We start from the raw sequence: 24,376 nt of genomic DNA on the forward strand, positions 1-24,376 counted from the left end.
AGGGGCCTTTTGAAACAGCACTTTTAAGTACAGGTAAGTACTTTTCCTAAATAATCTCTTATAAGGTCCCAAAGGCGATACTTATTGGCTATGCCATTGATGTTCTTTATTGGGCATTGTTTTCTCCAAACACAGTCTGAAAGGTGAAGACCCAGTACAACTAAAGGCAAACCTGCACATATCATTACAAATATCCTCTTCGTAACCATTAAAGATTTGTTTTGAATTCCAAGCAGAAGATCTCTGCTTATGCCTTCTTTGTAGTTAATTTAGGACTTGACAGCCTAAGCACTAGTTCATCAATTAAAAGTTAACGAGATGCCATAAGTATATTATGTCTACCAACTGACGAGAAAAAAAGGTAATTTTTCTATATGTAAAAGGTGCTTTTATTGGGGTTCGGCTGAAAATTCATCTTTTTCAAAACCAAGGGAGCAGCTAACAGGCTGCTTTCAACACAGAAAAATTAAGACACCTGTGCAAGCCACATGCAAACAAAGTAACAAAGTTGTATATCCATTTTACAGAAGACATTACTGAATTCCTCTACTGAATGAAAAGGCAGGAGGAATCTGCTCATCCAGAAAATTGCAATTAAAAGAGAGTACAAAATAGAGCTTCAGCTTTAGGGGCGCTAGAGGGCTTTTGGCTACATTCAAAGAGAGGCTCAGAACCATTCAGAGAGAGGGCCACTAGGCCAGAACCATACATGAAGTGGGAGGACAAAAAGGCCAAGCATGCAAAACTCAGCTCCGAAAGAGATGGTTAACACCTTCTCTAGCATTCACAGATAGATCTCAAGTGGAAATAGGTTATTACGTAAATGTAAAAAGGCCTCAACTATTTATTTAATGAAACCTTAGAGCATGTTCTAGAATAGAGATTATTTACCAGCGCATTCTGTTGCTAATGTGTCAGCCCACTCTCAAGCAAGCTTCAACAACTGCCTGTAGGAGGTCACCTTGCATGAGTCTGGTATTTAAGAAGTTGGTGATTTCTGTGGACGATGGGCATCTTTTTAGGTGGATCATGCAGGGTTGTGTTTATAGTGTGGAGCAGCCAACAGGGGCCCTAGATTTCTGAGAAAAGGAAGAACAAGATGACACTGGCACAACAGTTGCACTTTGTTGCTAGTCGCCCAGTACAGAATGGAGGTTGTGAGAGGGGAAGGTACTTCAGCCTCTCTACAATAACTGATCACTACATCTCTGCCTTTGATTTGGGTGGAGGGAGGTCCTGGAGTAACACAGTCACCTCCTAGTGGCTAGTCAGATTACCTCAATGGTGGAGAACCAAAGCATGGCATGTATCTGCCTTTAAGCAGCATGGGATCACTGGAGAGTCTTCCTTGCTTTGGGTAAGGGCATACATCAGTGTGGCAGTGACAGCTAATGGCCATACGGGGTACAACATTAGTGGAGAGGTGGGGAAAGGCGTGTATTCTGCCTCTGCGAGACAAATGGTCACTGTAGAGTCTGTCTCAGCTTTGAATGGGGCAGTACCATGCCCACCTAGTGGCCACTCAGACTATGGCCAGGCATAGAGTAGGTAATGTAGTTGGATACACAACTACAGTGCCTCAATGTAAGGTTTATCTCTGATTGTGGTGTGGCAGAACCCAGAAATGCAGTGTTTCGTAGTGGTCAGAGATAGGATGGTAGTGTTGAGGCTATAGTGAAGGCATTGTGACAGAGAAATAATTGCAGTGGTTGCCTCTACTAGAAAGGGAATGCAGAAATGATGCACCCTAGCATGGATGTCCTTGCACTTTGCCTCCTTCCTTACTCCACAAAGCAACTTTAAGTGGGTACCAGTGGTCTAAGATGAATGGAGCAGGAGGTATTACACATAACAAGAGTTAGACTCACTTCCTAAGCAGAAGCTGTAAACATATAAAGGAGAGTTTTATGTGTGGATGATCGCTTCTTACTATAGGAGAGAACCTTTTTCTTAATGGAGGACTCCAAAGTTTGAACCCCACATATAACAAAAAATAGAAAGTGAGAAAATGTACTCTCCACATCTGTGTAGGCTATATATACACACACACACACTCTCCTTGCTGCCATTTCAGAACTGTTTAACCAACTGTAAACTTAAAGGATCCACTCCTCCTCTCACTGAACTACAAAGTAGAGGAGAAGCAGGACGGTGATAACCAGTAGGGGTTTTGAGAAGTAGAGCTGCACCCCATTTCCCATACGGTACTCGCTCCGGCACATCTGGGTAATCACAAGGGACTTCACTCTAACTTCCGCAGGATCAACATCGCTGGTGTTCTTCCCTTCATCATTCTTATAAATGAATTCTGTTGCAGACATGTTGTAGCAATCGGTCACAAAGCGTTCCTCAGTGACTGGGCGGTTGTCAATGTAGTTAGGACGGTAGACACGGTCCGGCATGCGTCCAGAATGTTGGTTGTAATAATAGTAATCGTCTTGGTTATCGAAGTTATACCGCATCCTCCCTACTGCGTTGCCCAGCATATAGCCCCCAATGCCACCAGCGACTGCACCTGCGACTGCGGCCCCTGCCACCATTTTCATGTTGGGCTTGGGTTTGTGTGGCTTCCACTGCTTGTTGTTGAAGTTGCTGCCTTGGGGGTTGTAGTTTTGATTTGGATTTGGATTTCTGTTCCAATTGGTTCCACTGTTCCAATTGGTCCAGGTGCCACCAGTGTTACGGTTGTTGTTGTTGCTTCCCCAACCCCCTCCAGTTTTGCTCTTGCTTCCTTTCTTGGCGAGGGATGTTTCAGCCCATATGGTTACAATAAGAACCAGGACCCAGCAGACGATGGATCTTTTTCCCATGGCTACTGACCTACAAGAGAGAGAGAAAATACATGTTTGTATTAAACTCTAAATTTATTTCTTTATTAATTCTACTGTTTCCTAGCTTAAGTACATAAACCTGTGTGACAATGTTACTTACCTGTAACAAAAGTATTCACCAAGGATAAGGGCCTAAATATGGGGGATTACAGTATGTGTTCCACTTAAAATTTTTAAGGAGACAATTTTTTTTATACAATACTTATTTGGGGAGAATCTGACCACTTTTTTCCACTGAGGCCAAATATGCAGCAACGGTCTACTGACAAACTGCCTAAGAGGATGACTTTAGGTCTGTGTATACTTGTGTTCGGGACAGGGGCACACAGTGAGATAGCTAGACCTTTAACTGCCCGTAGCGTTACCGGTGTTTGCCGCCCACGGCAGTCGAACGTAAGAGCCTGGGGCAGGGGGTGCTAGCGATTCCTGCCTTTGCCGCCCTGTGATGGCCGCAGGTAAGAGCAGGGGGGGAGGCTGCTGCCCCCAAAACTTGTGTCGCCCATGGCGGACCCCCCCCTTGCTAGGTGTCTGGTCTCACAATACTTCCTGTCACAGCATATGAGAGAAGATATGGAAACATCGAGAAGGAGCCAGTGGCTGTCCAGGTGTCTCTTATTAGTAGAGAGTTTTATAACTAACACAGGTGCACGAATCGTGAGCTTCAGTAATAACTCTATGTATGTCTGGCTATGTTGACTGGGGTAATCCTAACAAAATGCATGGAAGGTTAAATGTGGTCATGTGAAAGAGTTAATGTGATATTCATTCCTGAGGGTGTTCTTTGTTTTTTAAGTCAAGGGATGTAGAGGCTAAGGCCCGATTCACAGAACTAATCTGAGACAAAATCCTAAACTTACTACTTTTGGTATTCACAGAATGCATTTTAGTAGTCTTAAATTTAGGATTTTGTCTTAATTTTGATTTGAGACAAATTTAAGACAGACTTAAGACCAAATCCTAACTTTACTACTACTAAATGCCTTCTGTGAATACCAAAAGTAGTAAGTTTAAGATTTTTTTCTCAGATAAGTTCTGTGAATTGGGCCCATTGATTCTTAGGGAGTATTGGCAGCTGATGGTTGCAGATCTTCCCCACCCCTCCAAACCCCAACACCAGTGGTGAATGTAACTACCTTTTCGCCTGCCTCTCGGGTAAGAAGCCTTGAGCTTGCATGTCGTCCCAACCAAGCTCGCGTTTTTCACTGAAGGGTGGGTACCTACTACCAGTACCACTGTAAGAGCAGTTCTTTTTGAGGCAATTTCATTTAACAAGGTCATACGTGAGGGATTCATGAGAGGGTCCAGACAAACAGCAATCTTATGCAAGAAAGAAACTGAATGATCTGGACAGACAAGGTTTATGAGGGGCAGAAATGTCTGGACTATCATGAGCACTTGGTCCCTAAATTGTCATGTACTCTCACCGCCTCGGATCCCATGATTCGTAAATGAAATTCACCAAGTATCATTGATGATCCCAGAAGGGACATTAGCGGTCAAATGGGATTTCAACATATTAGTATATCCTTGGAGTAACAGGTACAAACTGGTTTCTAGGGAACATGATATGGCGGGAAAGATATCTTGGAGATAGGAGATTTACCTTCTCCTCTCTTGCACACCATCACTGTCAAGGCGTTAATGCTACTTCATGCCAAACATTGAGGGGCTTTTACGCTGCCGGTGCATCACTTTTTGTGACGCACCATGAGGGTAAAAAATGAGCCATGTTGCGTAATATTTACAAAGTGACGCATCTAGGTAGATCCGTTACTTTGTAATGCCCTGCGCCACATTATACCTGCGCCAGGTATAACGTATGCAGGGTGGGTATTCTGACGCAAGTAAGCCTCGTAGAAGTGACGCAGTGAAATCTATGAGATTTCACTGCGCCACTTCTAGGACGCAAATGCATCAATATCTTACACCTGCCTCACAGCAGGCATAAGACTGATGCAGGCACATTAGACATGGGAATGGTCCCTGTGAAATGACCCATTGATGGAATTGCGTCACTTTCGTGACACACTCCTGTAATGCCTCATTTTTGCGCCTACAGATATGTCAGAAATACTGACGTATCTGTAACTCCTTGAGACATGATGCGTCATACTGTAAATATGACGCATCCAGCATGTCGCAAGGAGGGCGCAATGAAAAGTGACGTATCGCTGTTTTCACACAACGATGCGTCACTTTTCATAAATGTTGCCCTGAATGTCAAAAGATTACAGAGGGACAGATATTGCCCAGATGTAAATCCTGCTTGGCATGTGGGGACTAATTGTGAGGCAGGTACCAAGAAGGATGAAACACTGTGGTGAACTCCTCATTACAGGATAAAGGAAAGTGGCCAAAATGTTTTTAAACATTGCAGGAAATACAAAGGAAACATTGTGGGTCCAGGGACTTGCTATTCGGTAGTCGTGGCAAAATGATATTGCACAACGTACAATGAGGGAATGGGCCTCCATAATATGAAATACTACTTTTAGATTTCACATTGAATGGCCATAATTGATTGGCTGTGTTTACATATGAGGAACCTCTGATCACCATGGAAAACCTAACCTCACCAATACATCACCTATGGAGGGTTACTCCCCACAAAGACACTACCAACTAAGTCAGCAGTTATACATGCATGGGTAAATTGATATGGGTAGTTATGAAGGTGATCATTTCATGTCAATAAGGTGTGATTTTAGGAGAGCAGTAAATCGCAAATGCTGAACGGCTAACAGAGGATTATGGAATCAATTTTATGTTAACAGCTTTGGAGAGGTTTCCTCAGTCCCAGAAATTTCAAACAATGGAAGCGGGAGTAAGTTTGCGGCAAAGAGATTGCCTATTTACTACCTCAACACTCTTCCAGGGCAAGCTGTAATTTCACCCTGGTAATGGATATCTCTCCATCAAGTGATGAAATGGATTATGAGATAGGTGCATCAAGAAAATGGCAGACTCCTGCAGGGTCCCCCTTCAACCAGGAACTTAGACCTGATGGTTGAGCAGAAACCTTCCGAAACAACCTGTGGTCAGTAGGACAGTGGTGTGAATGGGGCGATTCTTAAAAGTGCCACTGCAAACAGGCTGAATGGGAGTAATACCAGGAGCTGCACCCCTTCCCAAGTGGTGCATACAAATAGAAGAGAGAAGGCAAAAGAAAATGCAAGAGGAAAAGAGGTAGGATGACAGAAAACAGGTAGTATTTTCTTTTATTCATTTAGGCGTTTTGTTAAGCACACACATTATGTCCCTTTACAGACAATTAGAGAGCCAAATCCCCAATAACCAATTTGGACGCATTTCAGATGAGATCTGATTTATTCATCGGTTAGAGAATGGTGCCTGTCCTTCTCAATCTTTAAACATTGTGAGCTAATGACATTGAAAGCTGAGGAGTCCTTCTTTGACCAATTATTAAAGAACGGTGGGGACTGGGTTAGATGTCCTGTTGCACTTTACCGGAATGAATGAGTGAATGAATAAATGTAGATCTATTTGTAGAGCGTGAACAGCTGCTCCAAAATAGAGCATCCTGGTACTAAGCCAATATGGAATTGACGTTCAAATTACATCTAAGTAAAAAGGAAGGTCTTCAAGCCCGTTTTAAATGCCAATTCCATGTTAGTTTCCTATATTAACTTTGGCAAGGCATTCTACAGCCTGGCTGCCCATAAGACGAAAGATTTGCCACCCATTCTGGTCTTTCGTACCTTCGGAATACAAAGAAGGTACTTGTTAGCTGGCCGACATGCTCTGTTTGGGGCATACAGTTTTACTCGATCCTGAAGGTAAGTGGGGCCTTTTTGTGCAGTGCTTTGTGAGTGATCATTAAAGCTTTAAATTTGATTTGTTGTCTGACAGGAAGCCAATGCAGTGCCTTAAGGACATCATGGATGGACTGCCTTTTATGAATGTTCAGAATTGCCATAGTCAAGTCTGGCTGTCAATGTCTTTCTGTATATGTATGGGCAGAGACGTAATAGTCTTTGTTAGAGATTTTAACACAGAGAAACAGGTTGCTGTTTCGGCTTAAAGTATAGGTCCCCTGGGTATCTGGCCATCACCATTGAGATTGGGGGCTTCCCTAATCCTTTGGGGCACATACTTCTAACATCCAAAGGGGAAGAATCCCAATAGCGCAGGATCTCTGAATCGTCTAAGTTCAGCTTAAGGCAATTGTAATGCATCCAATTGACCACTGGCCTGAGGCACCCCTGATAATTTGCTTAGATCACCCATCCGATTGGCGGAAGGCTAGCATCAATTGGGTGTCATCTTCATATGACACAATATTGAAGCCCCATTTTCCAAAACTGAAGGAGTGGTTGGGAGGGCGATAGAATAGGGCCCCAGAGAGGGCGGTAGATTTGGGTCCTAGAGGGAGAAATTTACAGTTTAGGGTCAAGAAAGGTTCAAGCTTACAATATGTTTAAATATTGGCCCTGCATCCAATAAACACAACACTGAATCATTACTAGGAGCTTTTATAAACATAAAACAGATGTTATTACTACTCAACTGAATGATAACCACTGTATCTACCTGTGAAGGAAAAAAGGCTAGGTTGATCCCACTATGAATCAAACATTTTCCCTGTAGCTACACACAGATCTCTGCAGTGGGTTGTCAGAGCATTGCTCCATGAGTAATTATGGTTTTGGGGATAAGTATCAATAAATTCAAAGAGATCAGGGAGGCCAAGATAAGTCTTCGAACAAAACCGTTATAACCTTTAACACGTAATTCTAGTCAGAGAATCATACTCAGCTTTTTTCTGTAAAATGAGTAGTGCACTGTGTTATATAAATAAATACAGATCACAGGTTAATCTGACACAATATCTAACAATAAAAAAGGTCCGTAATGAAGGTAAGGGAATGTGGGAAACCGTAAACTAATACCACTGCTTTTTAGACATTATATAGCTATTATAGAGGTGGGCATGCCAATGAAAGCTTGAGCCAGGCTTGAGCCTCAAGCCTGTCTTTGGCTTAGCTCAAGGTCTGGTTGGAACCTCGAGCCCCTACCGAGTCAAGCTAACATGTGGCTTCTGCTTGCCTCCCTCCATCTACCAAGGATGTGGTGTTAGGGCCAGGGCTGCAGACTTTGGAACTGGGGAATCAGGTTCATGTTTTAGCATCGGCTCAACATCCTGTGAATCTTGGCAAACCACCTTTATACCCCATGCCTATAAACAGTAGATGTGACCTTGTGTAATGTAAGAGGTGCTCATGCAAAGTGCTCCATAACCTTAGGGTTGAGTTTACGCTGTATAAAAACTTCATATAAAATGCACAAAGCACAACCAAAGACTTAACATAAGGAAAGACAAATACATACCCACTTCCTGGCTGATTTGTACAAAGTTACATGAGTAATCTGGATAAATCGCAGCTTCCCCGCTTAAATTGTGTGACCTTAGGCAAAAATGTTACTTCACCAAAACTCTTTTTTCTTCATTAATACATATGAAATTACATTAAAACTAGCAGCCCACCTCGGCGTTGCCCGGGGCAGAAGGGGGCTGGGGGCAGCATCGCAGCAGGAGAGGCGCTGCAGAGCGTCCGGGAGCAGCAGAGCGTTCTTACAGTGTTTACTTGCTCCCGTTATGTTGGTCCTGGCCGCTTCTGCCCACGCTCGTGTCCGCTGGTTCTCTGCGCTCGTTTTCTTGGTCCTGGCCGCTTCTGCCGACTCTCCTGTCCGCTCTTACTCTGCGCTCCCCTGGGCATGTCGACGCTCCTCTACTCGCTCCGGACCTTGGAGGCTGTCGCTCACTTTCTCCTGTCCCCTTCTCGCAGGGTGTTGCTTCCGGCTTCCGCGCTACCCCGTGATGTCAGCACGCATCAGCATGCACGTCGTTAGCTGGCGCTACTTCTAAGGGACTACTTTCCCTTAAAAATTACGTTTCCCTTCTAACATATATATTTTGGTTTTATATAGCCTGTGTCCTTCTGCTTGCCCTGACGTTTTCAAAGATGTATTGGGTGTTTGGATTGGTGGTGTACTTTTCGAGTTTACCTGGCTCAAAGGACACAGTTCTCTCTTTATAATAGTAGTATAGATATGTCAGTTCTGAATACCAGTTGGAGAAAAACCTATTGCATTTGATTTAATCGACTATAATGTGATATATTAACATCAATGCTACTCTTCTTTTGAATTTTGAATCGACTTTCTCATATTGTATGTGAAGTTTGTTATATGATTTACATAACAAGCATATCAGGGCTCGGCTCGTGCAGGGGCTCTGAGATCTTTGGCTTTGTCCTGACTCAGCTCAGCTTGTTAATTTGTTGCCACGCTCATCTCTAAGCTTTCATTGCAGCGGTTGAAGTGCGTTAAAAAAAAACGTATGGACACTGCAATGGGGACAGGGCTAGTGAGCGCGTAGGCGGAATCAAACGTGTTGCTAAAAAGAACAAAATAGTCTATCTATTTTGCTGATCTTTCACTATCAAGTAACGACATTTAAAATTACGCACACCTTAACAGAAAAATAAATGAGAGTTAAACTAATCAGTGGGAAATGCATTATTTATGGGATGAACCCTCTCTTGGTTAATATGATCACTCCATATGTCTATGTGTGCAAACAGAGACCCACAGAATTGAATCCTGTTTGGTGCAGCAGGAAAGTGTGATGTATATTTTTAGTGCTAGGAGGTCCCTGAAAGCACTGTGAATACTTAGGTCATTATTTTAAACGTGCATTATACGCAGTATAATCTAGGATGCAACGAAATGTACATATACATTCCAGTTAAAGATAAAAAAATGCTTCTAAAGTATAGATTTCAATAACATGTAGATTACCCAGTTGCTAACATTTGCATTTCTTTGTAGAAGCACACTATAGCTAGAAGGCATGTTTCTTGTTTATCTGTCGGCCTCTCCTCTGGAAACACAGCACAGGAAACTCCCTCTCTTACCCTTCAGCTGGGGAATCTAAAATGTGTACATTATGCAATTTAGCTGAAAGGCTGGATTTCGGGTAAATACCGTTCGCTAAAACATCAGTCACCAACAACTGACAATAGCGCAAATTAACGCACAGTCCGGAAAATTAGGCACTTTATAATCCTATCCTCGATACCGCCTGTCTAAGTAAAAATAATATTTGTGGCATCTAAAATGCTTCTGTCATAAAATTATGAATTTTCTTAAGACAAGTGAGGAAAATCTTAATGTTCACTTCCTCCATGATATAATCCAGGTATGTGTTGTTGATTTTCGACGCAGCTAGCCCCTCTTGGGCATTCATCTGTCACCAGGGACTGTCTCTGAAATCTCAGATGCACTCAGTAGGCAGCATGATTTATTTTTTGAGAACAGTGAAGGCGAAAAGTAAACAATACTTGTAAAGTGGCCCTAACATGTTCGGATTGGCATTTATTAACCCCCGTTTTTCACTCAATGAGAGCTGACATAGTTACTTCATAACCAAACCCTCGCTATTTTTTCTTTGCATTTACCTCCCGCAGTTTAACGCTGTCCCTCAAAAGGCCCTGCTTGTCCCGCTGTGGTTTTTTTCTGCGTCCACATAAAGGGGCCAACTGAGTGGGGAAGCTAGTCCGCGGATCCGTACATGGCTGTCGATGAGATGATCCTCGGGCTCTAGAGCGCGTGCACTTGCATCTCCTTGCCGTTGCCATGGAGACGTCGAGAACGCATCCATTATTAAAACAGGTCGACAAACGCTACCGGCGGCATCTCAATTAGGACGGCAAGCAGCATCACGGGCCCCTCCCCGTCTCAGTCCGGAAGCGAATCCGATCAATGTGTCAAGTGGTGATTGTTTATTTGTCAGACTGACCTCGCCACGATAAAGATCAGCTACAGGGACATAAATTAAACACCAATACAGAATTCGGTCTTTATGTTGTGGCATGCGGTGCTATTTTACTTTTTAAATACATAAGTAGGGTGGAGCAAGTTCGTTTTTATGGATAATTATATACGTCCAAGTAATCGCTTTTGCAAAGAGGTTAGATCGGTGCATGGTAGGTTAGAAAAACCCATGTTACTTTTATTGCTTATCCAGATGCATGATTGCGACAGTAAATAATGTTTATGTATACATGTAGTCCCTTCTGTTGGCCTGTTGTATATGAGGGTACAAGGATTCATTTTACTGCTTGTAGATGAATATTCTGCCTGGGTAGAAAACAGGGGCATCTTTCCACATGTTACAAATAGAAATGACATTGAATTCCTAAAAAAAAAAAAAAAAATAGGAGGGCAGTGTAAATGTTCCTGATAACTGTTTTGCTTAATTTTTCTCAAACGCCTTCTAGTGGATACAGAGCATTTGTTTTTTTATCATCTACATTGAGAACTGCATACCGTGCACCGGATCAAGCGAAGCGCGGGTAGTTTTATCTGTAATTTCTCCTTCGCTTTCTGGAGCTTAATGTATTAGTTTCCACTTTATTAACACAGGAATAGGCATGTCAAAATGCAATCAAAATAAGCACGGACAATCAGGGGCAGCTGGTGACATTCGAAAGTGGTGTGGCGTAAATACTGCACTGTGACGAGCGCGCGCAGCGAGCGAGGCCCAACCACCTATGGGGGATTCGGGGGTTCTCCCACGAGAACATTTTGAAAAAAAAGATTGGGCAAATGGTGCATTCTTAAGCACATTTGAGAAAGAGGTATCTTGGCCAATACATCTCTGGGAGTAGCCAGATAAGTCTCTTTGCACTTGCACAGATTCATCTCTCTCCCTGCATTCGCATAGGCACAGCCACCCTGCACTCATAGACCCATTACTCACCCTTCCTTGACACATCACTAAGCCAGCATTCACCCATCCACATCACTCACTCTGGACTCACACAGGCACACTGCTCAACCTACACTCACACAGTCATCACTCACCCTGGACTCACACAGGCACACTGCTCACCCTGCGCTTACACAGACATCACCAACCCTGCACTGTCACAGACATCACTCACCCTGGACTCACACAGGCACACTGCTCACCCTGTGCTTACACAGACATCACCGACACTGCACTGTCACAGACATCACTCACCCTGGACTCACACAGGCACACTGCTCACCCTGCGCTTACACAGACATCACCGACCCTGCACTGTCACAGACATCACTCACACAGGCACACTGCTGACCCTGCGCTCACACAGACATCACTCACCCAGGACTCACACAGGCACACTGCTCACCCTATACTCACACAGACATCACTCACCCTGGACTCACACAGGCACACTGCTCACCCTGCACTCACACAGACATCACTCACCCTTCAATGAAATGAAATGAAATGAAAACGGGATTTCTAGAGCGCATGGCTGCCCGGGGGCGTCCCAGCGCTGGGATTGTACTAGCCATTGAGGGGGGAAGCAAAAAACGGGAAGGGAATAGGCAAATTATTGTGGGAACAGGTGGGTTTTGAGAAGCTTGCGAAATTTGTTGTGATTCGTTTCTGCTCGAAGATGGATGGGTAGGGCGTTCCACAGCATTGCTGCTGCAACTGAGAAACGACGTCCTCCAGTACGGGCTTTCCTAATTTTATGTACTGTGGCCAAGTTGCCATGGGAGGAACGCAGAGATCTGTTGGGTTTATATGGGAAGAGCCTAGTTTTATGCAACGGGGGACCCTGATCTTGTAGAGCTTTGTGCGTTATACATAGTGCCTTGAATTTGACCCTTTCACGGATTGGGAGCCAGTGAAGGGTCTTCAATGCAGGTTTAGCTGATGTTCTGCGGGAGGTGCCTGTCAGGAGCCTAGCAGCGGCATTTTGAGTTCTCTGCAAGATGTTCAGGGTTGCTTCAGGGGCTGCCAGGAAAAGGGCATTGCCATAGTCTAGCCTCGATGATATCAGCCCTTGTATTAGGAGCTTTTGAGAGGGGGCAGGGAGCAGGGGGAGAATTTTCCTGGCTGAGCGAAGTAGGCCTACGCAGGTACCTGCGGTTTTTTTTGCCTGGGTTTTAAGAGAAAGGTCCTGTTCTAACCAGAAACCCAGACTTTTGAGCTCCGGCTTGGGTTGGGGAAGGGTCCCTAGGCAAGAGGGCCACATTGCGCTGGGGAGGAGTGATGTTTGTGGTCCCAGTAGCATGAGCTCGGTTTTAGAGCCGTTCAGTTTCAGTCTTGAATCACACATCCACTGATAGATCCCTTCAAGGCAGTCATGAAGGTTATTGATTTGAGCACTCTCTAGCGAAAAAGAGACCACCATTTGGGTGTCATCAGCGTATGTGATGGTTTTTATCCCAAATGGGGAGACCACTTCATCCAGGGGGGCCATGTAGGTGTTAAATAGTGTAGGGCTCAATGAAGAGCCCTGGGGGACCCCACACTGGAGGGGGAAAAAATCGGATCGCTCGGTACCTTCACAGACCTGAAAGGTTCTGTTTTTAAGGAAGGAAGTGAGCCAGCGAAGTGCGGTGTTTCTTATTCCTAAGTTGGACAGTCGCTGTATCAGGATCTCGTGGTCCACCGTATCAAATGCAGCGCTTAGATCCAGGAGGATCAGTAGCACCGTTCCCCCTGAATCCAAGATGCATCTGGCTTCCTCCATCACTTGAAGAAGGGCGGTCTCGGTCCCCTGCCCAGGACGGAACCCAGTTTGAGAAGGGCGAAGAAGGTTGTTGGCTTCTAAGAAAGCCGATAGTTGTTGATTAACAACCTTCTCCGTGATCTTACTTATCCCTGGTAGTAGGGAGATAGGGCGAAGATTGGAGAGATCAAGTGGGTCGAGACCTGGTTTTTTCTGTATGGCTTTTACTACTGCATGTTTCCAGCTATGGGGGACCACTCCTTGGCTGAGGGAGGCGTTGATGAGATCGGTGGCCTGGTGTGAGATAGTGGGTCCCACTTGTTTGAGGATATGAATGGGGGCAGGATCGTTTGGAGAGCCACTTTTCATCCCTGAGAGGGTTTTAAGGAATTCTTCCTTGGTCATCTGATGGAAGCTGTCGAGGATAGGACCATTTAATGAACGAGTCAAGGTTTCAGCAGGGATTTTGTCAGATTTGGGGGGGAGGGTTTGTAGAATGGTAGTTATTTTGTTCTGAAAATAAGATGCTATTTGATTGCATCTAGCAACAGAGGGTAACTGGGTTGGGGAGGGATTTGGAATTTTTAATAAGTTTTTGAAAATTTTATAGGTCTCGCGGGACGAATTAGAGGCAGATTTAATTTTTTCCTCATAGAAGGAGGCCTGAGCTGACTTTCGGGCTAGTTTATAGATGTTCAATGCACTGCACTCAATAGGTTTCATGTCTTTCAGCCTGTCTAGGCCCGACATTGCCTGGTGACAGACTCCAGTACATAACACCACGTCAGCTGGGGCCTCTGAGCAGCTGGGGGTGCTCAGCACAGACCCAACAATGGAAGCAGCCCCCCCACAGACACGGGTGTTATTGTAGGCCGTTCGTCACTGCAGCACCCTACACTGCAAAGGAAAGTGGGACTGTGCTGGCATTCAGCCACTTTTTCCTGTTCCTTGGTATCTGGCCTTTTTCTTGAACTCATCACTTTAGTCCCTTTGCCCACCCTTGCGTTGTATCCAAAAGCCTCAATAACATGTGGGAGAGACAGTGAGTGTTGAGGCCTGTAGGCTCTCACACACAGACTCAACTAAGCACTGATCTTCCCTCGGTGCCTGGAAGCGGTCTCCTGAACAGTGGTTACACGCCTTATCTTCATCTTCTTTAACAAACTGACAAATCAATGCAGTATTCGGAGGGGGGGTGGCGGGGGGTTGCGGGGGAATTGGGGTCGCAGTCGGGAGGTGCGCCAAGGGAGAATAACATTAAGAAAACTTAGCTGACCGCCTCTGCTCCTGGTCATCGTTGGCGCCTCATCTTCAAACAGGAACCGGAACAGGAACAGCAGCACCGAGTGGCAACCCCTAAGCCAATCTGCGACGCCAGGGCACAGTTAATCCTCGCCTGCAGTACGCCCATTAGAAGACTGAGGGGCTCCTAATGGGCATGCGCTAACAAGTTAAAGCAAAAGTGCGCATGAGTGGGCACGGTGCAAAAATTCGCCCTCCGTCCCCACTCATGCGCACTTGCGTTGTGCTGCTGCCTGCTGCCCCCATGTCTGACAATGCATGTCAGTCAACATGACGCTTCTGACGTCATGCTGGCTGGCATGCAATGTCAGTTCTCCCTCGGCGTCGGTCTTTGAACTTAAGTAAACTATTCAGTTTACTTAAGTTCAGAAACATCGGAGCTGCGGGCGGCTGCGGGCGGGGGGGGGGCTACGCCCCCACACCCTAATGGACGCACCGCGCCTGCGGACAATATAAATGATCATGCCCTTTAAATGGAAAATTGCCTACCAGTTTTCGCTAAGCAGAGGAAGCTTCCCTCTCTTAGAGAACAGAAAATGCACGAGGAGCAGTAGTGCGAGCTTCCCGCATTCATAAAACAGGGACCGCATGGGACGAATCACAAACAAGCACATTGGCAAAGCCAATAACTCACGCCTTTGGGATCTAATGGCTTCTGTACACAGGCGGAAAAAAACATACGCAACCGGCTGCTTCATTCTGCAGGCATGCGCCGGATGCATGCGCACACCTACAAGATGATGAAGCACTTTTTTAGGTCGAGACTGGGTAGGCTGCGCACATGCACAGTCTCGCCAGCGAGACTTAATGGCTCTGAGTAGCAAGGGTAAACCCCGCCCCTCTTCTCCATTGGCTGGCCTCCTGAATGGCGGCCAGCCATTGGAGAAGCGTTCTCAGTGTCGTCATTGTCTCCTCTAAGCCCTGTCCTTTTCGGATTGGGGGAGTGTTTTTTCAGTTTGTTCTACCCTCTTCTCCATTGGCTGGAATGGTAAACAACAAGTCAAAAACACGCCTGTTGTTTACATTCCATCCAATGGAGAAGAGGGGAGAAAGAAAAACACGCCCCCCAATCCGAAAAGGACGGGGCTTAGCTGGAGGAAACCATCTCACCTTGCAATGCCTGCCGTCTCCTTGTGCCGACGTCATAGAAGACCCGCCTATTCAGGGTCTACGTTTCACTCCGATGCGTGTTATGAAAGTCGATCCCTGACTTTGCTGGACTAAACCACTGTCTGCAAACCAAGCATATCCACACGTGCATATTTCCTGACTCCCGGGAATGGGCACTCAGTAGAGGGGACAGCGAGGCTGGCGAATCTGGTTTGTTTGCCACTACAGCATCTCCCTCTGCCCTGCATGAAGTGGACTCGCCAGGTCTTGTGAGGTGTGCGCTTGCGAGACCGTGTGCAGTCAGAGTGGACAATGGGAGGACGAGCATTTGGAGAGGGAAACATGGCGTCTACTGGTAAGTAACGGAAGGGCTCCCTTGGCCTGTTTTTGTGCTTTGTAACTTGCGCCTGTGCACCATTTAGTCTCCCTTGATTGTGCTCCTGCCGGCTTGAGCCCCTCCAAAGTATTAATATCTGTACTATTATCGAGGCAGGAATGGGGCTGTGCTGATCCTTCACAGATGAGGTGCTAAGTGCATCTTGGTAATCGAGAGAGGTTTTTTACAAACCTTTACGACTTGGGCAAATCATTGGACGCATTTCTTTTGGGGCCGGGGGTGTGCCAGTTAAAACCCCGGTCTCGTGGTCGGTACCCTATGTTTAGTCATTTTAGTTAATGCAATGCAAACAGTGCCCCTATCCTCCGGGGTGTGCTCTGATCGCAACACACCCGTGACCGGGGTATGGGGCTAGTCAACACCCTGCCCGTTGCGTGTTGTGGCCCTGGGTCGGGACTAGTATAATCCCTCTTTTGTCGGCAGCCCCTGAGCCGAGGTACCTTACGGTAATTGTTGCAACCGCTCTCGGGGCCTTCAGTTGGGTTGGTGCGGTCTGGCCTTGCTCGGTTGCTCGAACCTGGGCTGGCGATGCGAGGGGGGGTTCATTAGGGGAAAGGGTGTAGCCTCGCGGCCAGAGCTGCCGACTTCGGAGCTGGGGCACCAGGTGCGTGCCTCGGCGAAGCTTCCGGTTAGTTCAGGGGACATGTTGAATCGGGGCCGGGTGGTCCTTGGCTCTGACAGGCGCACTTTGAAATTGCTGTTGCTGAATTACATATGCGATTGCGGTCTGCTCCCCCACAGCAAAACCAAAAGGGGGTACCAGCGTCCGCAGTTTTAGCTATGCGGCTTCACTGTCATTTCAGTTCCCATGCCGCAGCGGGCTTGCCCTGTAAGCCTGCAGTGCTCTCCGTGCCGTGTGCTGCAGTCCTTATTGTGTGAAGACCCGTGTGCTGGTTAAAAGCGTAGCTTACTCAATCGCACGATCCTTGGGGGAGGCCTGGACCGCACCGGGTCCCGACGTGGGGCAGATGGGCATGTCCATGTGTTGTGTCTCACACACTCGACTACCTCCTAGAACAGGAGGCTTTCGAGGAAACCGGATGCCCCCACGAGCTGTTGGTTGTCTCAGTTGGCGGTACTACCTCAATTGATCGGTTAAGCCCCACTGATCGACGAGTGAGGGGCCTTGCTTCACTGTCGGGTCAGTCTTTCTGTCCATTTGTTTTCTGAACACATTAACAACTTTTGGTTTTGCTTGCCCCGCACAGATGATTTCACTTGTATTCAGTTCCCTGGGAAAAGGTTTGGGGAGCCATGGCTAGCAGGAGCTTCAGGCAGACAACATCCCTTCATCCATAGAGCATTTGCAATGTGCTTCTGCTGTGCAATTCTTTCTTGTGGGGCGGGCAGGAATATTCAGAAAATGTGGTTGGGCCTTAGGAATCCTAGACGCATAAATATATCAGTGCCTGCTGGCCCGGGCTAGTGGCCAATTCCTAACCTCTGCTGCTGCAAACTAGGCATGACAAGCATTGGGAAACACAATGGGTCTAATTTTTTTATGGGTTTAGCTATTTGCCAATGGTAGTTGGAAGGAGTTTTCTAGTGATGCAGGCAAGCTAGCATGGTGGTGCACCAGTGCCATTTTCCCTTCAGTAATTCTCTGGAATTGAACTGTGATTTAAGCTGCATTGAGCAGTTTACATTTAATTATTATATTTATATATAATAGAAATTTGGGGTGGTTTCTAGGGGCACTGGTAGGGACTTAAGGGTTGGCTGCCCCTGCCTCTGAGTGCCCATGGCATGCTTGGCTGGGCGCGATGCAGCGGGTGAACAAGTGAAGTGACATACTTTCAGGACATGAGCGGCATATGCGAGGCATCTTTGGTTTTGCAGGATCAAAGCAGTATCGTGCTGGTCGACACAGTGTTTTCGGGGGCATGCTCAATGTCCTCTGGTGACTCATTACTTATATCGGGAGCATTGATGGTGCTCCCTTGGCCTGTTTTTGTGCTTTGTAACTTGCGCCTATGCACCATTTAGTGTCCCTCGATTGTGCTGCTGCCGGATTGAGCCCCTCCAAAGTGTCAATATCTGTACTATTATCGAGTCGTGTTTCCCCAGAAGACGGTGCTCTACCAATCTGCTTTTTAGGCCCAAGTGGCTGATTTCTGGCAGTGGGTACAGGCGTCTTTCCGCCGTACAAGTGATTGGGGTGATATCCCCTTGCCTGTTGATGTTGAGAACTAACCCCAAAAGGTGGAAACACAAAATGGCGGCTGGGGTAGCAGCCGTTCTGCAGGTATTTGGGGAGCACCAGGAGGTATAGATAGGGAAGGACTACAGATTTCCAGGGCGTCGGAGGGCTTCCTCCCAGCCCCTATATGAACGTCCTTTTGCTATGGTACTTTCCATACGAGATTCAACTTGTTTGGGATCTGAGAACGAGGTAGTGCTTTGGCTAGTGTGTCCCATGGAAAAGAGACATTCGAATTACCCCCACCCCTTTCCCGGTCCACACAGCTATATTTGCCAATTTGATTTTAGTTTGTGTGGTCCTTATTTTCCCAACTCTACACAACCAGTTTCGCAACGTTAATGGCCCATTTTTAGTACTTGTACTACTTTGGATATTTAGTATTTCAGCAAGCCTGGATTTCTGTTGTGAACAGCTGTAGCTCTGCGTTATTGTGCATGCATGTGCAAATAAACCACTTAATGTTAGTAGTGCAATAATATAGATCTTTAGTAAAGCTCGACTCATAACTATAGTGTGAGCTTTTCTTCCTTGTTATGTAACGAAGACTCAAGGCTTGACCGAGCTGAACTCGTAGGGGATCGTCTAACATCACCCCTTTGGAAAATCTACCACTTCTCTTACTACCTACCCCTGCTCTCAGACGTCAAGAAGACGATAACAGGAACAGAAAGTAAACAAGCTTGGGCATAGCCAATAGGTCTCGCCTTTGGGACCTTGTGGCTGGCTCTGTGTGTGTGTGGCTCTGTGTGTGTGTGGCTCTTTGTGTGGCTGGCTCTGTGTGTGGCTGGCTCTGTGTGTGGCTGGCTCTGTGTGTGGCTGGGTCTGTGTGTGGCTCTGTGTGTGTGTGGGTGCAAATGCAATAGGTCTCGCATTTGCGAGAGATTACGCTATTGGCATTGTAAATGACAATGCCATTTATTTATCTGTTTTCAAAACCAACATATAAATAAAAAATGTGTCATTTACAATGCCAATAGCTCCAACGTTTTGCAAAGGCGAGACCGTTGCATTGTAAATGCTTGTCACTGTTTGCCGGAAAAGCGGTGTGGGTGGTGTGAATCAACACTGGGAGGAGAAAGCAATTAAGGTTCGGAAACACTGAGGGTGGGGGAGCAAAGTGAAGGGGTGGAAGCAACAAGAAGGGGCACGCTAAGCAACCTTGGTTGGAGGGGAAAGTGAGGAGAAGTTCAATGGGGAGGGAGAGTAAAGCAATACACAGGAGGGGAAGAAACACGAAGGGAGTGCGAAGCAACACAAGGGTGCAGGAGTGGCAAAGCAACATTAAGGTACAAGGAAGGAACACGGAGATGGAGCAAACAGAGAGAAACCCGGGGAAAACGAACAACAGAGCTCAACACAGAAGTGTGAGGAGTACACATACAAAACAAGCACTGGCGTTGCCAATAGGTCTCGCAGTAGGAAAGTTGGAGCTATTACAATTGCAAATAGCAATGCCTTTTATTTTTGTTTTCATTTTAAAAACATAAAGGGCTTTGTCATTTGCAAAACCAATAGCTCCAACTTTCCTACTGCGAGACCTATTGTGCACTGCACAGTGTGGGTTAAAGTGGCACTGCGTGGGTGTGAGTGCCTTTGGTTGAGTGGCGTTGCATGTGTGATTGTTGTTGCATGTGTGATTGTTGTTGCGTGGGTGAGTGGCGTTGCGTGGGTGAGTGGCGTTGCGTGTGTGTGAGTGGCATTGCGTGGGTGTGAGTGGCGTTGCGTGGGTGTGAGTGGCGTTGCGTGGGTGTGAGTGGCGTTGCGTGGGTGTGAGTGGCGTTGCATGGGTGTGAGTGGTGTTGCGTGGGTGTGAGTGGCGTTGCGTGGGTGTGAGTGGCGTTGCGTGTGTGAGTGGCGTTGCGTGTGTGAGTGGCGTTGTGTGTGTGAGTGGCGTTGCGTGTGTGAGTGGCGTTGCGTGTGTGAGTGGCGTTGCGTGTGTGAGTGGCGTTGCATGGATGAGTGGGGTGTGTGGATGAGTTGCGTTGCGTGGATGAGTGGTGTTGCGTGGATGAGTGGCGTTGTGTGTGTGAGTGGCGTTGCGTGAGTGAGTGGCGTTGCTTTGAGTGACTGGCGTTGCATGTGTGAGTGGCGTTGCATGTGTGAGTGGCGTTGCATGTGTGAGTGGCATTGCATGTGTGAGTGGCGTTGCATGTGTGAGTGGCGTTGCATGTGTGAGTGGAGTTGCATGTGTGAGTGGCGTTGCATGTGTGAGTGGCGTTGCATGTGTGAGTGGCGTTGCATGTGTGAGTGGCGTTGCATGTGTGAGTGGCGTTGCATATGTGAGTGGGGTTGCGTGGGTGAGTTGCGTTGCATGTGTGAGTGGCGTTGCATGTGTGAGTGGCGTTGCGTGGATGAGTGGCGTTGTGTGGATGAGTGGCGTTGCATGTGTGAGTGGTGTTGCGTGGGTGAGTGGCGTTGCGTGGGTGAGTGGCGTTGCGTGGGTGAGTGGCGTTGCATGGATGAGTGGCGTTGCGTGGATGAGTGGGGTTGCGTGGATGAGTGGGGTTGCATGGATGAGTGGTGTTGCGTGGATGAGTGGCGTTGCATGTGTGAGTGGTGTTGCGTGGGTGAGTGGCGTTGCATGTGTGAGTGGCGTTGCGTGGATGAGTGGCGTTGCGTGGATGAGTGGCGTTGCGTGGATGAGTGGGGTTGCGTGGATGAGTGGTGTTGCGTGGATGAGTGGCATTGCGTGGATGAGTGGGGTTGAGTGGATGAGTTGCGTTGCGTGGATGAGTTGCATTGCGTGTGTAAGTGGTGTTGCTTGGGTGAGTGGCGTTGCGTGGGTGAGTGTGGTGTTGCGTGGGTGATAGTGGTGGTGTGTGGGTGAAAGTGGAACAGAGCCTTTGATGTGGCCTGGCGCAGGAGAAATGCTGCTGCTGGGAACAGATGGCCTGGCCGTGAAGCAGGGGGCGGGGCAGCGCTGGGGAAGCCTGCGGGAGGGTGATTGATGCCTTTGATGTGGCGATATTAAACACCCCCCCCCCCCCATGACGAAGTTAAACAGTGGAAATTCATTGGGAGAATAGACTAAAAGCCACGTTTAAGGCTGTGATTCGGATTTTACTAGCACCCTACATTTGATCGTCCTCCTTTTTTTAAGTAGTTGCGTAGTTTGATCTTTTTCAATTCAGTGCATTATGGCCTGATTTTATTTTCCTTTTCATGAAGCTGCTTTCTTCAGCGGCCACCATCCGTTCGAGTGATTAAGTGCTCAGAGCTGGGGAGGGGCCTATGCTGCTGCGGTCAGAATTGCAGGCACTTTTCAGCAGTCCATGGTTCAATAACCGATACCTCCTGTACAGTGCGGCGTGAGTCTTCCTCAGACTGTTTGCCATGGCTCATTCCGGTGTCCAGGAAAAGCATCCTTCATGGTCACTGGCGGCGCTAGTGCTCAGGATATCGAAAATGGAGGGGATATCTGTACTAGTTATGGAGTCGATTTAGTCAAAAATGGTAGTCGATGTTGTGTAATTAATGTAAAGATCCAAAGGAGTGTACCTGAAAGCCCCTTCTAGACAAGGGATGGATATAACCATTCAAAGTCCTATATGAACAAGTGCGCATGCACGCCCCAAAGTTTTGGGTGAAAACCTTCTGTTTCTTGCTCTGAATGACGAGTGAAAAGGAAAGCGTACCAGGCATACACCAATATTGTTATTACTCACTCCAGAGTAGCAGCGTCTGAAAGAAGAGGCCAAGATGGGTAGATTACCCACAGTAAGCTAGATCATTTGATGTGCGTCTTCTGGAGTCCGTGCCCCAGTATTGTGAAAGACCGAGCGAGCGACCATCACTGTCCGAAGCAAGAATGCGCTTTCAAGAAGTGGCTCAAAACGAGGCTTGGAATGCAATGCACAGTTATGAAACTAATACATCAAAGGAGGAGGTGTGGCTCTCTGAGGCGAGAACTATAATGAATCTATAGAAGCATTTGGTGTCACATTAAAATACTGTAATGTCAGAACCCTAGTAAAAAAATAGACTGTACTAAAATACATGTTGCGGCAGAAAAGAGGAATAGGAACAAAAAGTAAGAATATGCAGGTAACCGGGGTAAACCCAAGGAAGAAATCCGAAGTCAAACACTATTTTGAACCTGAATATTTAAAGTACAGGGCAAGGTAATATACAGTTTATGACATTTTAGTTTTGAAACTACAGCTCTTAAACAATTTTGAGCTGTGGGTCTTGGGGGGTTGTTTCCTCTCACTGCATGCAAGGCAAGGGAAACTGAGAGTACGGCCGGCCTGCGGCCGGCCATGAATAATTAGGGGAGGAGAAGCCCTTTGATGTGCTGGGCTGTATAGAGTGCAGGCATGGTGAAAGGAGATGCGTGGAGGATGGGGGCGGGCTTGGGAAACTGAGAGTACGGCCGGCCTGCGGCCGGCCATGAAAGGGGAGGAGAAGCCCTTTGATGTGCTGGGCTGGCCCTGAATGCGCGTGCTTGTTCACGTGAACTTCATGAAAACCGCAGAGCTGAAAGCCCTTAGTTTGACGATGTTTTCGCCACTTGAATTCTCGCTCCGCTCGATGCGCTTGCGCACATCGATAGGTCGCGAGACCTAAAAATAAATGCACGCACGGAGACAAAGTGAAATAAAGAATGGCAACCGAAGCAAATACAAACAAGCAGCAATTGGCCACGGCCTGCCTGCGAGGCTCAAAGTGTTAGAAGGCAGGTCTTGGGCAGAGGCAGAGTACTGATTTAGGAATGACTGAGGCGAATTGGTGTGAAGCACATCAAAGGGCTTCTCCTCCCCTAATTAGGTGAGGAGAAGCCGTTTCAGGAAACTGAAAGTACGGCCGGCCTGTGGCCGGACATGAATAATTAGGGGAGGAGAAGCCCTTTGATGTGCTGGGCTGGCCCTGAATGCGCGTGCATGTTTAATCACGTGGTTCACGTGAACTGCATGAAAACCGCGGGGCAGAAAGCCCTTTGGTTTGACGATGTTTTCGCCACTTGAATTCTCGCTCCGCTCGATGCGCTTGCGCACATCGATAGGTCGCGAGACCTAATTACAGTGGTGGGATAACCACACAAGGGAAGCACAATACGAGCCTGGCAGAGGAGCAGAGGTACAAGAGGGAGACAGAAGGAGAAAAACCCACACTCTCATAGAGTGCTTAAACAAAAGGAAAAAAGGAGTGCCTGAAAAGAAAGCTGTGGAAGGAAGCAAGTAATGGGTCTAAGCTCCAGAGGAGGGGCAAACCAAAGATGAGTCATTGCAGTTTACACGCTTGAGCAAATTTGAAGCCAACACATGAGAGCAACAAAGCTAGGCAATGGTAAGTAATGGGTAGCCTCTAAACCCACACTGTAAGCTAAACAAATGTCTGAGGCACAGCCTAAAAAGGTGCAGCACAGGAGCAGCAGGGCAAGCCTCACCAGGCACAGGAGCAAGATATTGGGGCAGCTGCAGTGCAAGCTTTTCCACTTCAGAGAACAGGTACTATTCAGACTGCAGCAATATAAGCTAAACACATATTATTATTGGGCAAAGTTGTGCAGTTTGGTATGTGAGCGACATGGAGCGCAGGACACAGGATGTGGCCGGCTCCAACAACACCGCAGGAAATCACAGCTGGTACTTGGCAGGAGCTCAGCGAGTCATGACAAGGTGAGCTTGAACCTGTTGTGAATTGTGGCCTGGTGAGCTGGCTGTATGTGGTCTTTTGTGGCGGGGGCTGGGGGAGGAGAGCAGTAGGCCCTCCACGGCGCTCCTGGGTCGCTGGTGCAACAACTCCACTGACTTTACCACCCGTCTCTACCTACACCTGAGCAAGAGTAAGCCACGGTGGTGGCCCTACATGCCTAACTTGCTCGCTGGCCCTACCCGGTTCTGCTCTGCCCCGGCTTTCTTCCGCCCCGGACTCCTACAACCCTGCTATCTTGACAACAAACCTGCACCAGGTTCATCACTGCCTGGATTGCCAGAAGCCATTCACAGGGTGCAGGTAACAGGGGCCCCGGACCTAGATTTTGGGAAAAGAATGC

At 47.2% G+C, this 24,376-nt stretch overlaps 1 protein-coding gene across 2 annotated transcripts in view; it reads right to left on the reverse strand.

Moving 5' to 3' along the window:
* Window positions 1-365: 365 nt before the first annotated feature.
* Window positions 366-24,376, reverse strand: part of PRNP (prion protein (Kanno blood group)) — a 93,419-nt gene continuing 69,408 nt past the window's right edge. For both annotated transcript variants that reach the window (XR_015300921.1, XM_086943518.1), the window contains one exon: window positions 366-2,820. Coding sequence is in view for 1 of the 2 variants with exons in the window: in XM_086943518.1 (XP_086799644.1) it covers window positions 2,118-2,810 (693 nt within the window). In the remaining variant the exon portion in view is untranslated. The remainder of the gene's footprint in view (window positions 2,821-24,376) is intronic.

This window comes from Lissotriton vulgaris, chromosome 11 (assembly GCF_964263255.1).
Source record: "Lissotriton vulgaris chromosome 11, aLisVul1.2, whole genome shotgun sequence".
Taxonomy (NCBI): Eukaryota; Metazoa; Chordata; class Amphibia; order Caudata; family Salamandridae; genus Lissotriton; species Lissotriton vulgaris.